The sequence below is a fragment of the Oryctolagus cuniculus genome, chromosome 13 (genome assembly GCF_051225735.1).
Source record: "Oryctolagus cuniculus isolate XC-2025 breed Fujian yellow rabbit chromosome 13, ASM5122573v1, whole genome shotgun sequence".
NCBI classification, from domain to species: Eukaryota; Metazoa; Chordata; class Mammalia; order Lagomorpha; family Leporidae; genus Oryctolagus; species Oryctolagus cuniculus.
The window spans coordinates 40,230,675-40,249,002 of NC_142879.1; the positions used below are offsets into that span (position 1 = coordinate 40,230,675).

An 18,328-nucleotide genomic window follows, 5' to 3' on the forward strand; every position below is an offset into this window, starting at 1 on the left:
TCCCAAATCCTAAGACTCATGGATTGAGGAAGGAAATGTCTCAGAGCAAATTTTCTGATATTGGGAAAATAATTCACAGCAACAGTCTAGTCTGTCTACAGAAAGCACTACTTACATTGGGCAAACAGTGGACACCCCGTGACTGAGGTGGTATTTCTATTCATATTGCATTCATGTTCAATTCTGGATTGTGAGGCTCTGGGGGACACAAAACTTCTCAACTACTGGGCTCACTCTACTGGATCCAGAAGGGAAAATAAAATAAACATGAACATCCTGTAGATAACGACTGGTTACTATCTTGAACAACACATTTTCTTTGAAAGGAATCTGGATCTGGTTTAAGAAAAAAAAAAAAAACTTACCATGTACACCATTGTACATCGGCTGACTGTAGCAGGACTGGCCTGAGAGAGATTGTCCACCTCAAAAATCACTCTGATTCTGTTAGTTAAAGCTATTCTCTCACTGTTTGCCAGGCACAGCATTCTCGTGTCATCTAGCACAGAGTTTAGATTTTCTACCCACAAGGCATCCACTGGACCATCGAAGACAATCCATTGCCAATCAAAATCTAGAAAGAAAAATATTTTTAATGTAACTGAAAATACTCCGTCTTCTTTCAATAAAATCTTTCAAATTTTCTGCTTTGTTTACAAGAGATTTTCCAAGGTGAAAAATGATATTCTTGAAAAGAGTAGAGCAAAAATGCTTATATGTATCTTTAATATTTATCAGATATGAATAAATATTCATACTAAGCACTTAGTCAAGCTTTCAGTATTGTTGAGACATTCTTAGTTTAATGACATAATCTCCATGATTTTGTAATAACATGGTTGTGAGTTTGCCCCTTCCACCCAGCTACAGTTTTTAGATTTGCTGCTTCTGGGGAGTAGCAAAGGGAAACAGACACCCTTGGAAGAAAGAATCAAAGAGACAGAACTTAGAGTGTATCACACTTGGAACCCATTTACTTATTCCATACTGCTGCAGTCTGTACGAGCTGCTTCAAAACCACAGGAAGCTCTTTCTCACAGTTCTGAAGGCTCTGAAGTGCACAGTCAAGGATCAGTGTGGGGGCCGTCGACTCGGTTCACGGAAGGGCAGCTCCTTGTTGTGTCTCACACTGTGGAAGGGGCCCTTTTGTCTGTCCTTACTTCCTCCTCCCTCATCTGTCCATCTGTCTCTCTTTGCATTTGAAAGGGAGAGAGAGAGAGAGAGAGAGAGAGAGAGAGAGAGAGACTGACTCCCCAAATGCCTGCGACAGCCGGGGCTGGGCCGGGCTGAAGCCAGGGGTCCAAGAACTCCATCTGGGTCTCCCACATGGGAGGCAGGGACTCAACGTATGTGAGTGCGTGAGCCAGGGTGTGCTTTAGCAGGAAGCTGTACTGGAAGTGCAGTCACCAGGACTCAAATCAGGAGCTCCCAGGTGGGATATGGCCTTCCCAAGCAGCATCCTAGCCACTAGTGCATACGTCTACCCCTCTCCAGGCCCCTTTCCAATGAGAACACTAATCTCATTCATGAGGGCTGCATGCTTGACAGAACCACTTCCTACAGGCCCCATCTCTTAACACTACTACCTTGGAAGTGGCATTTCAACATGTAAATATTCAGACCACAGCAATCCTCTACACCCACTGCCTGCAATATCATTTTGGAAAATTACTAGGACAGGAGAGGTGTGAATAGGTCATCATGCAGACAGAAAACAGTTAACTGCCTAACAGACTGAAAGACACTGATGTGTGCAAAGACTTGGAAGGTGGAGCTACGATCCATAAGGCCACCACACCTGAGATGGCTCCCACTGGCTGAAACATCTGCCTAGGGATTCTCTCAGAGCCTCCCAGGGGAAGCCTATGCCCAGTCACTGTACTCTCCCAAACATGTCCTAGACAACGTCAGGGAGGAGCTGCAGCAGCAGAAGACTCTTGCAAAGTAGACATCATACAGGTACTACTGCTGGAGGTTGATCTGAGGCTCAACCTGGAGAAAAGCAGCAATGCTCAGGGCTCCTCGAGTAGCAGACTGTTAGTTCCTTGTCACAAAGATGCTGTGCCCTGGCCCTTAGCAAGGTGTCTGGCAGAATACAGACTCGCAATGCATTGTAGATGACTCTGTGTGGGCTGTATGATTTAGCTTGGGAATGAACAGACTGTTGGGAGTCTCACTTCAGAGACAAAACTACTGTTGGTCACCACTGCTGCTTTCCGCATTCTTTCTTTCTCTCTCTCTCTCTTTTTTTTTTTTTTTTTTTTTTGACAGGCAGAGTGGACAGTGAGAGAGAGACAGAGAAAAAGGTCTTTCTTTACCATTGGTTCACCCTTCAATGGCCGCTGCGGCTGGCGCGCTAAGGCCAGCACACCGCGCTGATCCGAAGCCTGGAGCCAGGTGCTTTTCCTGGTCTCCCATGTGGGTGCAGGGCCCAAGCACTTGGGTCATCCTTCACTGCACTCCCGGGCCACAGCAGAGAGCTGGCCTGGAAGAGGAGCAACTGGGACAGAATCCAGCGCCCCGATTGGGACTAGAACCTGGTCTGCCTTCGCCACAGGCGGAGGATTAGCCTATTGAGCCGCGGCGCTGGCCCCACATTATTTCTTATTTCTACCTTTAATATCTGTGTGGCTCTTGTGAGAGACTAATGGTCACTTACAAACTCAAGGGCTAATTAAGCCCCAGCACTTATACATATATACATACATACATATTTATAATACAAGGTATCTGTGGTAGTATTATACAAGTTACAAATAAACACACAAGGAAAAAGAAATTATATAAGCACAAAATATCACTAGTCAGAAATGTATTTAAATATATGAATATAGTTCATAAGCGTTTGGGTTCAAAGACTATCTTCCATATTAATCATATTCGTGGAGTTTAACAACACTTACTGTGACTTTCTGGTATTTTAACGTGTTTCTCTCTATCTTTCACAATCTTATCATCAGTATCCGCTGTGTCAGAAGAATTTAGATAGAAAACCTAAAATATATAATCAATAATGTTTAGCTTTTTATTTTTATTTGATGACACTTTTCAACTACAAAGGACATAATGCTTTCTTGGGCAATACAAATAGGAAAGGCAAAATGTTCTGTGAAGACCAATACAAAGCCAACATAACGTAACTTAACCGACTTGTGATGGCACATTTTCTTTAAAAAACCAGTTTTAGCTTTTTAACTTCCGCAAAGGATGTAAGCTTGTTATATAATATTCAAATAACACATTTAAACACAAAGAAGAAATCAAAAGTTTTCTGAATTTCTACCACCCACAGACAACTACCAATGACTTTTTGGTGCATATTTTTTCCTAGACTGTTCTTTATATCAATTCTCAAATTTTAGGATACATAAGAATTATCTAAAGTTTGCTAAATAATTGCAGATTCTAAGACTCTATTCTTGGAAATTTTTGAGTAGGTTTTGGATGAAGTCCAGAAATTCACATTTTTTAATATGTGCTAATGGTGATTCTAATATAAGTGGCTCTCACATCACCCTTTGAGAAACTCTGGTGTCTCCAGATGGTCAATTTTAATTATTGGGGGCTTAATTACGTATCTCCCCAGCCCTGCAGAGTAGTATGTCACCAGCTGAGTGGCACTGGTTTCCTTTACCACCAGGGGAAGTGGGGGAGAAGAGCAAACCCTAGAGCTGTGGTGGGGCACACTGCAGGATCTGAGGACAGAAACTGAGCAAGGAGGCTCAGGCTTCACCCAGACCCCAGCAACACAACAGACTGAAGCTGGTTGCTGTTAGTTCCCAACCTCATCAGCAGGTAAGCAAGTTCCAGGCAATTTCCAAAAGAGAGAGTGGGGAGGAGATCTTCCATCCTCCGGTTCATTTCCCAAATGGCCACAAAGGCCAGGGCTGGTCCAGGCCAAACACAGGGGCCCAAAATTCTACCTGGGTCTCCTACATGGGAGCAGGAGCCCAAGTACCTGGAGATGGATCAGAAGCAGACTAGCTGGGATTGGAACATCCGCTTTGATCTGGATCTTATATATGTAGTTACTATTTTCTTCTAATTGTGATTTGCTTTAACTTTGTTTATTGTAACCACTACAAAATTTCTGTATTTACATTCAAATCCTTTTATCTTTTATCTTGATTTTCTATTTTGCTTCATGATTTTGAGGAGTCCAGTCTTAGTTCAGGACTTCCTAGTTCTGAAATATGACTCTAAATAATATGGTATTTTTATAAAATAACTTTATTTTTACATTTGGATTGCTAATTCATCTAGATTTTTACTTGTATGTAGTTCATAAGTTCGTGGTTTCATTATGTTTTTTTCACATAGGAAAATAGCAAATTTTTTCAAGTGGATTAAATAGTGTTTTCCTTGCTGACTGGAAATATTACTGTAATTGTATTTAGACTGCTTTCTATGTCTGAATACGTTTCTGGACTCCAATTGGTTACATTTCTGCATTAGTACCTTACTGGTACTAATAGCACAAAGATTTTCTGTCCAGATTGTCTTGGGCTCTTAGAAATTTATATTTACAAATGAATCTTAAAATCATTTCATCTAAGTTAAAAAGAAAAAACAACCTCTTTGCATTTATAATCAACTGGTCTTCAACACACAATGTGTCCAAAAACACATACCAGGGAAAAAGACACTCACTTCAATAAATGATGCTAGGAAAACTGAGTATCTACATGTTAAAAGACAGAACTCGATTCTCATACCATATAAAGAAAATCAACACAAAATGAATTGAAGACTTATACCTAACACCTCAAACTATAAAGCTACTAGAAAGAAGCATAGGGGAAAAGCTCCAAGATACTGGTTTGGGAGAAGATTTTTGGCCTATGACTCCCAAGGATAGAAAACAAGAGCAAAAATAGATGAATTAGATTATATCCAACTAAAAAGCTTCTGCACAGCAAAGGAAACCACATAGCTGCGAGACGCCCTGCAGAATGGGAGAAAGTATCTGCAAAGCGCACATCTGACGGACGTCCCCATCTCCAACACACATGGAAAATCAACAAAGGATCTGAACAGAACTTCTCAAAGATGACAAATGACCAATAGGTACATGAAATATGCTCAGTTGGGAAATTCAAATCAGAACCACAATGAGATAGGACTTCACGCCTGTTAGAATTACTATTATCAAAATGACAAAAGATAACAACAGATGGCAAGGCTGTGGAGAAAAAGGGAACCCAGGTATAGTGTTAGTGGGAATCTAAGTTATTATAGATGTTATGGAAAGCAGCATGAAGGTTCCTCAAAAATTAAAAACAGAGCTTCTTTATAACCCACATCTTGGTATATATAAAAAGAAATAGAATCAATATGTCAAAGAGACATCTGTACTGTCATGTTCATTGTATCATTACTCACAATAGCCACAATATAGAATCAATCTAATTGTTCATAGAAGGATGAACGAAGAAAGAAAATGTGTATACTGTTCAGCATTTAAAAAGGAAATCTTGACATTCCCAACAAAATGGATAAACCTGGAGGACATTATGCTAAGAGAAATAAGCCAGGCATAGACAGACAGTACATAATTTCACTTACATGTAGAGTCTAAAATAGTGGAACTCACAGAAGCAGAGAGTAGAATGGTGATTGCTAGGACTATGCATAGAGGGATGTTATTGGGGGGAAGCCACTATAATCCATAAGCTGTACTTTGGAAATTTATATTCATTAAATAAAAGTTAAAAAAAAAGAAAATACAAATTGGCTAACTTAAAATAATCATACTATAAATCAAATGACAACAATAAACATGTTATAACCATTTTAAAATTCCTCAGCATTTTTTTGGATTGTTTATAATCTTTCTCTCTTTTAACTGTTAAATTTACTTTTTTTTTTTTTTTTTTTTTTTTGACAGGCAGAGTGGACAGTGAGAGAGAGAGACAGAGAGAAAGGTCTTCCTTTGCCGTTGGTTCACCCTCCAATGGCCGCCATGGTCGGTGCGCTGCGGCCGGCGCACCGCGCTGATCTGATGGCAGGAGCCAGGAGCCAGGTGCTTTTCCTGGTCTCCCATGGGGTGCAGGGCCTAAGCACCTGGGCCATCCTCCACTGCACTCCCTGGCCACAGCAGAGAGCTGGCCTGGAAGAGGGGCAACCGGGACAGAATCTGGCGCCCCAACCGGGACTAGAACCCGGTGTGCCGGCGCCGCTAGGCGGAGGATTAGCCTAGTGAGCCGCAGCACTGGCCCTAAATTTACTTTTATACCAATGGATAACTAACGTTTTAATAGCAATTTTTGATAAGCATTTAGATAATACACATTAGTTGGATAAAAATACACATCCTAAACTTACATTACACAAATCTGAGATTTTTGACGTTAGTCCAAGATCAGTGTTAAGACATACATAACTTCGAATTGTTGCTGATAATAATCCATCAGTCCATTCCATAGTATTAGGATCCAGTCGCCCATACAGTTCATCAAGAGTGATACATTTTGGATTTAAAACAGAGACATCTATTTTTCCTTTTTTTCCTGGAATCTGGGAGAAATCCAGTGTAGATTTTAAATATATCAATTCATAGTACAACTATTTAATTGTTTGCATTGTTTTTTATCAAAGAGCTTTTCATGTCAAGGACAGACTCTTTGTAAAGGTGGCAATTTGCAACAAACAGTAAAACTTGACTTATTATTAAAATTAGCTATAATACACACATCATTATTTAAAAATTTTGTAACTTCTACAGACTGTATCCCCAGAAAAAAACAGGGGAGGGTGTAATCCCATTGTGCCACATCTAGCAGCACAGTACATGAACTAGTAGCAGGACATGCTTTTAAGCTTCAGGTCAAAATTGGCAACCAACCAAATCATAATTATAACATTTTACCCATCTGAATACTGCCTGAAGAACTGGTCTTTGGGTCCTTCTAAGGCAGATCTCGGTAGGAAAAGAGGCAGCACTTCTGCAGTAAAACTACAGACTCAGTGAACCCTGGGCCAAGGGATTACAGGTAGAGATGTACAACAGACCACTGATGGCCTCAGAGATTAGTGGAGTGGGAATCTTTGCAAAATTAAAAAGCATTCAAAATAAACTGGATATATAAAGAATCATGAAAGCCACATACAGTCAAGATACATGTGTGAAAAGATGTGATCAGACCTTAAGCAAGTGATCCCCAGGTTCAGAGTGCTTAATCAGAGATGAACTAATCCAGCACAAAGCAAAGTGTGGGGAGACTGGGAAATGATGTAAGAATAAGTAGGGGATATTATTAGTCAGGAGATAGAAAGTACGAAAATGAAGAAATTATGGACTTGAAAAATGTCATAGCTGAAATGAAAAATTCAACAGAGGCATTCAACAGTAGATTTGAGCAGACAGAAAAAAAGGATCAACAAACTTGAACACAGGGTTGTTGAAATTATCCATTATGAAGAGCAAAAAGAAAGAACAAAAAAAAAATGGAGTTAAGGGGACCTATAAAATATCATACAGTGTTTCAACCTATGAATTACAGAAATTCTAGCTGAAGGAAAAGAGACAAAGAGTAGAAACGCATTTAGAAATACTGGTCAAAAATCTCCCAATTAATGAAAGACATGAAAAACATCCAAAAACAGACACCAAAAACAAAGCAAAGTCAATTAGATCCACATCGAGATAACTGTCAATGGCCAAAGGCAAAGAGAGCATCTTGAAAGCTGTGAGAGAAACCATTCATAACATACAAGGGATCCTCAATGAAATGAAGAGATAATTCTCATCATAGAGCATGCAGCCCAGAAGTCATGGGATGACAAAAAGCTAAAAATAAGGAAAAAACTGTAGAGTAAAAACTCAACGTCTAGCAAAACTGTCCTTGACAAGTGAAGGAGAAACTAAAATAATCTCAGAATGACACAATCTATACAGTTCATTCCTGGGAGGCCTGCACTAGAAGAAATGCTAAAGGGATAAACGATTTAGTGTGAAGCAAAAAAAATGTAAGATAGTAACTGAAAACAGTGTGAAAAGATCTCTGGTTAAGTCAATATACAGCTAAATACAAAAGTGAGTATCATTGTGTTTTTGGCTTTTAACTTCTCTTTTTCTCCTGTATGATTTACAAGATAAATGCATAAATAGTAAAGATAAATCTGTGTTAATGGAAACACAATATATAAATATGGTGTCAATATTTTGTGACAATAACAACACAAAACGGGATGGAACTGGATAGGAGTGGAATCAATTAGGCTACTCAAGCTAAGTTGTGTTGATGCAAACTAGATTGGTATTTACATAGGCTACTGTATATTTGCTTTTTCCCCCCCAGGGTAGGGGTCTTATATAATAGAAATTTACTTGCTCATGGTTCTGGAGATAGAAGTCCAAGGTGAGGTGTCCACAGCCGTGATTTCCCCTGAGGCCTCTCCCAGCTTGTAGGCTGACCGCCTTTCCACTGTGTCCTTATAAGGTCTTCTCTTTGGGCAAGCACACATCTTTGGTGTCTCTCTGTTTCCCAATTTCCTCTTTTTATAAGGACACCAGTCAGATTGGAGTAGGCCCACTCCCAACAGCCTCATCTTAATTTAGTCATCTTTTTAAAGGCTCTATCTTGGGGCCAGCACTGTGGCACAGCGGGTTAATGTTCTGGCTTGAAGTGCCAGCATCCCTTATGGGCGCCAGTTTGAGTCCGGGCTGCTCCACTTCCAATCCAGCTCTCTGCTATAGCCTGGGAAAGCAGTAGAAGGTGGCCCAAGTCCTTGGACCCCTGCACCCATGTGGGAGACCTGGAGGAAGCTCCTGGCTTCAGATCAGTGCAGCTCCAGCCGTTGTGGCCAATTGGGGAGTGAACCATCAGATGGAAGACTTCTCTTTCTTCTTTGCCTCTCCTCTCTCTGTGTAACTCTGACTTTCAAATAAATAAATAAATCTTTTTAAAAAAATAAGTTTCTACCTTAAGGGGCTGCTATGCCACAGTGCTGGCATCCCATATGGGCACTGGTTTGAGTTCCCACTGTTCCACTTCCAATCCAGCTCCCTGCTAATGTGCCTGGGGAAACAGTGGAGGTTGGCCAAAGTCTTTGGGCCCCCACACCCACATGGGAGACCCAGAAGAAGCTCCTGGCTCCAAGCTTCGGATTGGTCAAACTCTGGCCACTGTGGCCATTTAGGAAGTGAACCAGCAAATGGAATCTCTCTCTCTGCCTCTCTGTAACCCTGCCTTTCAAATAAATAATTTTTTTAAAAAGGCTCTATCTTTAAATACAGTCACAATTACCACCAAGGTAACCATTGAGAAAATGACTAAAAACATACAGAAAAAGAAATGGATTAAAACGTTATATTAGAAAAAAACAAACATAATAGAAGCCAATACCAGAATAATCGAGGAACAAAAAAGATACAAGACAGTAAAAATATAATACACCACAATAATAGAACAAATGAAAGAAATCACATGATCATATCAAGAGTCAAAGAAAAACCAAGTGACCACATTTCCTACATTTTCATGATAAAAACATTAAGAAAACTAGGAATAAAAGAGAACTTACTTAACATGGCAAGGGGTATTTTCGTAAAACTCACAGTGAAAATTCATATTCAAGGGTGGAAGACCAAAAGCTTTCTCTCTAACATCAGGAAAAAGACAAGGATTTGCTTTTTCACTACGGCTATTAAACATTGTACTCCTAGGAAGTTCTAGGAAAATACCTAGGAAAAGAAATAAAAGGCAACCAAAAGAAGTCAACTAACTCTATCCCCACATGATTCTCTATATAGAAAATTCCACATCAGTCACAAAAAAGCCTATATTAATGAATTCATCTGCAAACCTGCTGGGTACAAGATCAAAACCCAAGAGTCAGTTGTGTTTCCATACAGCAGCAAAGAGCAATCCAAATAAGAAATTTAAAAAACAATTCCATTTAGAACAGCATCCAAATAATAAAATACCTAGGGATAAATTTAATTAAAGGAAAAAGATTTGTACAATGAAAACTACAAGACATTGCTGAAAGAAATTAAAGTTATAAAAATGGAAAGACATTCCATGTTCATCCTATGGAAAATTTAATATTGTTGAGATGATAATGTTCCCTAGAGTTATATGCAGATTCAATAGAACCCATCATCAAAATCCCAATAGCCTTCTATGCATTAACAGAAAAGCCAGTCTTCTAAGTCATATGGAATTTGCAAGGGATCTTGAGAGCCAAAACAACAATCACCAAGAAAAAAAAGTTGAACTCGCACTTCCCAATTTCAAGCCTTACCATAAAGCTATACAGTAATTATACAGTAATGCAAACATATAAATCCCACCACACACACACACACACACATACAAAGTAATGGAGCAGAACTGTGAGCCAGAAATAAACCCAAACATCTGTGGCAAACCGACTCTCTTTCTTTTTTCTTTTTGACAGGCAGAGTGGACAGTGAGAGAGAGAGACAGAAAGGTCTTCCTTTTGCCGTTGGTTCACCCTCCAATGGCCGCCACGGCCGTCGCGCTGCGGCCGGCGCACCGCGCTGATCCGATGGCAGGAGCCAGGTGCTTCTCCTGGTCTCCCATGCAGGTGCAGGGCCCAAGCACTTGGGCCATCCTCCACTGCACTCCCGGGGCATAGCAGAGAGCTGGCCTGGAAGAGGGGCAACCGGGACAGAATCCGGCGCCCCGACTGGGGCTAGAACCCGGTGTGCCGGCGCCACAGGTAGAGGATTAGCCTAGTGAGCCGCAGCGCCGGCCGGCAAACCGACTTTCAACAAGAATGCCAACACCATCCAATGGGGAAAAGGAGGACTCTAACAAATGCTGCCAGGAGAACAGGATATCCACATGCAAAGGAATCAAGTTAGATATAATATACTCCATTTATGTACTCCACATACAAAAATTAACTCAACATGAATCAATAAGTTAAATATAAGAGCTAAAACTATGAAACTATTTTAGAATCACTGAATTTCACAATGGATTCTAGGGCTTGATACAAAAAGCATAAGCAACAAAGGAAAAAATAAATATGTTTTATCAAAATTAATGACTTGTGCATCAAGGGGCATTATCAAGAAAGGAAAAGACAAGTCACAGACCAGAAAAAAGTATTTACAAATCACATATCTGATAAGAGATTTGTACCCAGAATATGTAAAGAACTCTTACAATTGAATAACCAAAAAAACTATCTCATTTAAAGATAAAGGATATGAATAAACCTGTCTCAAATAAGATACACAAATGGCCAATGAGAATGTGAACAGGAGGGGCCAGCATTGTGGATTTCAGGGTAAACCTGCTGTCTGTGATGCCTGCATCCCATAGAGGCACTGGTTCAAGTCCTGACTGCTCTACTTCCAAGCCAGCTCCTTGCTAAAGTGCCTGGGAAAGCAGTGAAAGATGGCCCAAGTGCTTGGGCCCCTGCACCCATGTGGGAGACTTGAAAAAAGCTCCTGCTTGGGCCCTGTGTTGTCCATCTTGAGAGTGAACCAGCAGATGGGAGATCTCTTTGTCTCACCTCCTCTTTAACTGTATCTTATACATATAAGATAAATAAATAAGTAAATAAATCACTTAAAAATATGAAAAGGGATTAAACATTTGTCATTAAGAAAATGTTTATCAAAACCACAATGGGATACTGCTTCACATCCAGTACAACAAATTAAGAGGGATGGATAACAAGTGTTGGTGAGAAATAGGGAGCGTCAGACATTGCTAATGGCAATGAAAAATGGTACAGTTGTGGAAGATGGTTCAACAGAATTGCTACATGATCCAGCGATTATATTCCTAGGGACAGAACTAGGAGGAATGAAAACACATAGCTACTCAAAAACTCAAACAAATGTGTACTACAGCAATATTCACTAAATGCAAAAAAGCAGAGAGAACCCAAATATTCCTCAAGGATGAACAGATAAATGGTGATGAATGAATAAACCAATATTACATACAATTAAATATCATTCAACTATAAGATAGAATGAAGTACATTCTACAAGTTGCATGAACCGCAGAAACATAAGCTAAGTGAAATAAACTGGACCCAAGGCATCACATACTGCACAAACAAGTAAGTCCATAGAAACAGAGAGCCATTTAATAGTTGCCAGGGAGTGAAAACACAGGAAAACAGAGAATAACTTCTTAATGGAAGAGGGTTTTCCCCTGGGTGATGAAAATGTTTTGAAACTACAGCCAGGTGGTTGTGCAATATTGTATACACACTTAACATCACTGAATTGTGCCCTTTAACACGATTGGTTACATGCTGTGTGAATGTCATCTCGATGCCACCTGGCAGTACGTGGTGAAGTTATCCTCTGCTCCTGGGTACATACACTTTTTAAGGATATACATATATCTTAGGGAATAACGTAAAACCACTAGAGAGGGTTCCTGTGACGAAGAGGGAAAAGAAGCTCAAGCAATAAAATAAATTAAAATTAAAGAGGGTCTTGAACTGACCAATGAGAACAAAGTCCTGACCTAGGGAGGATGACCAAAAGAATTCCATTATCTAAGGTCCTGTCACTGTGTTAGATACGTCCATTGCAATTATATTTTTAACAATGATAATGATTAAGCATGAGGGAACCATTAAATAAATTACAGCGTAATTATAGATACAGAATACAGTCTTTGAAATTATATTTGCATAGAGTTTTTAATGCTATGGGGTTATAATACTAAGTAGAAGTGCCAAGGTTAGAAAAACTGAGATCAATTTAAATGGTTTACAGAACTATTTAAGTTATTTAAAAAACATGCAGTGTGGAAAGATAATCAAATACAGCAAAATATTTCCTTTTAGGTGATTGTTATTTCTGTATTTTTTTAAGATTTATTTATTTATTTGAAAGTCTGTGTTACACAGAGAGGGGAGAGGCAGAGGAGCAGAGAGAAAGAGAGAGAGAGAGAGAGAGAGAGAGAGAGAGAGGTCTTTCATTCACTGGTTTACTCCCCAGATGGCCACAATGGCTAGAGCTGTGCCTATCTGAAGCCAGGAGCAAGGAGCCTCCTCCAGGTCTTCCACGAGGGCTCAGGAGCCTAGGGAATTGGTCCATCTGCTACTGCTTTCCCAGGCCATAGCAAAGAGCTGGACCAGAAGTGAAGCAGCTGGGACATGAACCAGTGCCCATATGGGATACCAGCACTGCAGGCGGCAGCCTCACCCACTACAGCACAGCACCGGCCCCTATTTCTGTATTTTTTATTTTCCAAATTTCTCACATACCATATTTGTACTTTGTTTTTTAAAAAATGTATTTGAGAGGGAGTGAGGGAGAGAGGGAGAGGGGGAGAGAGGGAGAGGGGGGGAGAGGGAGAGGGAGGGAGAGGGAGAGAGGGAGAGGGAGGGAGAGGGAGAGAGGGAGAGGGAGGGAGAGGGAGAGAGGGGGAGGGAGGGAGAGGGAGAGGGAGAAAGAGGGAGAGAGGGAGGGAGAGGGAGAGAGGGGGAGGGAGAGGGAGAAAGAGGGAGAGAGGGAGAGAGGGGAAGAGGGAGAGAGGGAGAGGTAGAGAGGGAGAGAGGGAGAGAGGGGGAGAGGGAGAGAGGGGGAGAGGTGGAGAGGGAGAGAGGGAGAGAGGGAGAGGGGGAAGAGGGAGAGGGAGACGGGGAGAGAGGGAGGGAGGGAGAGGGAGAGGGAGAGGTAGAGAGGGAGAAAGGGAGAGGGGGAGAGGGGGAGAGGGGGAGATCTCCCATCTGCTGGCTTGCTCCTCAGATGCTCTCAAAGCCTGTAGGGTTGAGTTAGGGCTGAGCTGGGGCTGCAGCCACAAGGGTGGCAGGGACCCTGTGACTTGAGTCATCGCCTGCTGCTTCGCAGGGTCTGTACTGGTGGAAAGCTGGAACTGCGAGCGAGAGTCAGGAATTAAACTCAGGTAGTTTAATGTGGGATGCCAGCATCTTAACTGCTCAGCCAAACTCCCATCTCTAACTGCTTTTAATAAGATGAATTAATGCCCATGACATTGTTGTGAGGATTAAATGTGATAAGTAAAAGTCTCTTCTTGGCCTATATTTAGTAATCCATAATCCATAAATATTAAGTGGCTATTACTTCTCTAATAATTCACCTTATTATTACAATAATTGCTTAAGGGCCAACTGGGATCTGATGCAAAGGGGAGCCGTTCAGATATAAAAAAAGAATTGTGAACTGGGGCCGGCATTGTGGCACAGCACATAAAGCCATCTCCCTGTGAAGCTGGCACCCCACATGGGTGCCTGTTTGTGTCCGGGCTGCTCCACTTTTGACCCAGCTCCCTACTAATGGCCTGGGAAAAGCAGCGAAAAATGATCAAGTGCTTGAGCCCCTGCCATCCAAGTGGGAGATCCAGATGAAGCTCCTGCCTCCTGGCTTCGGCCTGGCCCAGCCCTGGCTTTTACAGTCATCTGGGGAATGAACCAGTGGATGGAAGATCTTCTCCTCTTTCTCTGTAACTCTTTCAAATAAATAAATAAATAAATAAATCTTTTTAAAAAATTGTAAACCATTGCATGTATGATATTAAAGGAAGATTTTTTATGCTAACTAAAAAAAATCCATAACCAAAAGCCTGACTTTCTAAGATTTTGCAATACATTTTCCAACAATAAATCTTTAAATAAGATAATTGAAGTATACTATTTACTGGAATTTATATTGAATGAAAATATATCACGACTAAGTAGGAACATAGTAAATCTATTAACTTATCACATTAATCAGTTAAAAGATCAAAAAAAGATGCCAAAAATCATTTGATAAATTCTAATAGTCAAAAGCTAAAGAATGGGAATAGAAATATCCAAATTATGATAAAGAACACTTACTACAGACTATGACCAAACATCTCATTAAATGCAGAAATATTAATTGCATTCCTGATAAGTTAAGAAACAAATATTCCAGTTAACCTTGACTAGTGGGAGTAAATCAATTCAATAAGACAAGAATATGAGTTACATATATTGGAAATAAAATTATTTTTATCTGAAGATGACTCAATTAATACCTAGAAAATTAAACAGTAAGGTGGGTAGATATGAAATAAATATATAATAGTTTTATTTTATACCTGATATAAACAGTTTGAGATTTGAATTAAAAAATTCCACTCATTACAATAACTAAAAAATTCCTAGCAATAAACTGAATACCTATGTAAGGAGAACACAAAATTTCAACTGAAGCAGAAAGAATGAATGGAGAAACACTTCAGTAGATCACTTACCTTTGAGGCAGATTCTCTTTCTGTAAGTGATAAGAAGTCCGCAACTGGCAACAGCAGCAATGCCTTTTCTAAGATTCTTCTGATTGTCGTCTTTCCCCCACCTGTTGGGCCCACCACCATCACACCAACACACACCTAAAACACAATTTACAGACGTATCCATTCATAAACTGTTCTAAAGTTGATTTACAAATGTATCCTTGCCTCCACCAATGGACTGATTCTTCCTTCAAATTATTCTTCATTCTATCATTATTTGGCTTCTGCTTTTACTGACTAGGTTAATGCTAAAATCACCAGGAAAAAAAAAAGTGGATCAATGAGAGGTAAGTATCGCTGGGAGACAACTTTTAATGGTGGCTGGCATTTCTACACAACTTCTCAGCCAAGGCTTTGGCAGCTCTGTTCAGGACAATCTTCTCAAGGATGACTGTAAACAGTTCTGGAAGACATGGATAGCATCTCCTTTCAGGATAAAGCACAAGTTCACTTGAAATCCAGAGTAATACAAAACAAACCCAGCCAAACCCAAATATCTCTTTCATTGAGAAAAGTTGGGCACTGTGGTGCCAGTCCTCCTATGAGCTCAGGGTGCTTCTCATGTGACACAGCTTACCACGTGGGCAGTGTACTGGGCCCTCGTGTTCCCCCATGGGTTTTGGGGAACTGACACATAGTATGTTACTCTGCCTACCGCTATCTCTGTAGAACTGCTCTGCGTTTCTGACCCAGGAGTCCAGCTTCTTCTACCGGAATGAACTCTGGCAGGCTAACTCCTTTGCTTATAAGCAGAGTAGAATCTTGATGAATATGTGCATGGAGGAAAAGATGTGTTACCCTAAGGTATAAACTATTGTTACAATTATTAATTTAATTCTATCTCAAAACCTGAAGAGCACTTTTTGATAGATGTCAACAGGCTGACTCTAAAAACCCTGACAAAGAGAAGGGGTCAAAAACAGTTCAGAAAGTTTCGAAAATAACAAAGGTAGAAGATTGGCATCATCAGATATAAGGAATTGCTACAGGGGCCGGCGCTGTGGCGCAGTGGGTTAACGCCCTGGCCTGAAGCGCCGGCATCCCATATGGGTGCCAGTTCTTGTCCTGGCTACTCCTCTTCTGGTCCGGCTCTCTGCTATGGCCTGGGAAAGCAGTGGAAGAGGGCCCAAGTCCTTGGGCCCCTGCACCCAAGTGGGAGACCTGGAGGAGGTTCCTGGATCCTGGCTTTGGATCGGTGCAGCTCCGACCGTTGCAGCCCATTGGGAAGTGAACCAGTGGATGGAAGACCTCTCTCTCTCTCTCTGCCTCCCCTCTCTCCTTGTAACTCTGACTTTCAAATAAATAAATAAATAAATCTTTTTTTAAAAAAAAGACTTGCCACAAAGCTATAATAATGAAGACTCTGTGATATAGGTACAGAAGAAAGAAACAGATTAAAAGGATAAAATATAAAGGAAATCAACCCTAGCAGATGTGAAAACTTGGTATTATGATAGAAGTAGCTCATCAGTGAGAAAAGGTTGGGAAAAATTGTTATTCATATGGGGAAAAATAGATCCTTACCTGACATCTTAAAGAAAAATAAACTCGGAGAGCAGTGACGCCCAGGTCTCCAAGTCCACACAACGGCGCTGGAAGGGGAGGTGAGCTCAGTAACCTGAGACATTGGTGGGGAAATAGCGGACAGAATCTAGAGGGAAGCAGGCTTGAGGCGGGAAAGTTCACCAGACTGACTACAGGAGAGAAGGAAAAAAAAAAAAAGGTGTGTGTGGGGGGGTACTGGTACAGAGGAGTTTCTCTCTCCGCCAACCTTGCAAAGGCGAGCAAGAGACAAAGAGCAGGCCCCACTCTGGATATACATAACAAAAGGGTAGAGCTAAGGAACTGAGGCGCTACAATTCAGTAGCCTAGGCAACCCAGTGGGAGTCCGCAGGAGAAACTGAGCCCGCACAGACTCTTTGGGTAGAAGCCAGAGATCGGAAGCTAAATACCATCAATTCTGCTCAGCTGTGCAGTATTACTTACCTCCTGAATAAAAAATAAAATAAATAAAGAGAGATTTACCACGCATAACCTGAGGGTGTCACCTTTGCACACCCGTAACCCGGAAGAACCAAGCAGAGCTCTCAGGCCACACCCATCTCAAGCCTCCAAGGCTCCTCCAACAGCAGACAGTCCACTTAACACAGACACAGTATATAAAAAAAAAACCCTCACAGTGAGGGAAGAAGAATTAACAATACCAAGCAACAAACACAAAAATCGAGGGAACAAGATCAATGATGACACTATGATGCCTCCAAATAAACAAAACACCCCAAGCCAAGATTATGAAGACGATGAGATAGAAGAAATGCAAGATACGGATTTCAAAAAATTTATGATAAGAACATTTAGAAGTTTTCAAAAGCAAAAGCAAATCCTTGAACTACAGAAATCCTTATTGGACAGGATTGAAAATCTCTCTCGTGAATGAAATTTTAAGGAAGAATCAACATGAAACGCAGAAACTAGTAGAACAGGAAAGTGTGATAGTGAAGAGAAATCAAAATGAAATGAAGAGCTCAATAGATCAAATGACAAACACATTAGAAAGTCTAAAAAACAGAGTCAGTGAAACAGAAGAGAGAATATCAGACTTAGAAGACAGAGCACAGGAAAACATACAGTCAAACCAAAGAAAAGAAGAGGAAATTAGAAATCTAAAAAATATTGTTGGGAATCTACAGGATACTATTAAAAAACCCAACATTTGAGTTCTAGGAGTTCCTGAAGGCATGGAGAGGGAGAAAGGATTAGAAGGCCTTTTTAGTGAGATACTAGCAGAGAACTTTCCGGGTTTGGAGAAGGACAGAGACATCCTAGTACAGGAAGCACATAGAACCCCTAGTAAACATGATCAAAAGAGATCCTCACCACGACACGTGGTAATTAAACTCACCACAGTGAAACATTAAGAAAAGATCCTAAAATGTGTGAGAGAGAAACGTCAGATTACTCTCAGAGGATCTCCAATTAGACTCACAGCTGACTTCTCATCAGAAACACTACAGGCTAGGAGGGAATGGCGAGACATAGCACAGGTGCTAAGAGAGAAAAATTGCCAGCCCAGAATATTATTTCCTGCTAAGCTCTCA

General features: G+C 40.7%; 1 protein-coding gene across 1 annotated transcript in view; it reads right to left on the bottom strand.

The window, feature by feature from the left end:
- The window catches only part of DNAH14 (dynein axonemal heavy chain 14), a 321,439-nt gene that overhangs the window by 150,523 nt on the left and 152,588 nt on the right, over positions 1–18,328 (bottom strand). The window contains exons 37-40 of the mRNA XM_089311474.1: positions 15,192–15,326; positions 6,325–6,516; positions 2,904–2,994; positions 366–574 (exon numbers count right to left, since the gene is read on the bottom strand). Of these exons, the coding sequence (XP_089167600.1) occupies positions 366–574; positions 2,904–2,994; positions 6,325–6,516; positions 15,192–15,326 (627 nt within the window). The remainder of the gene's footprint in view (positions 1–365; positions 575–2,903; positions 2,995–6,324; positions 6,517–15,191; positions 15,327–18,328) is intronic.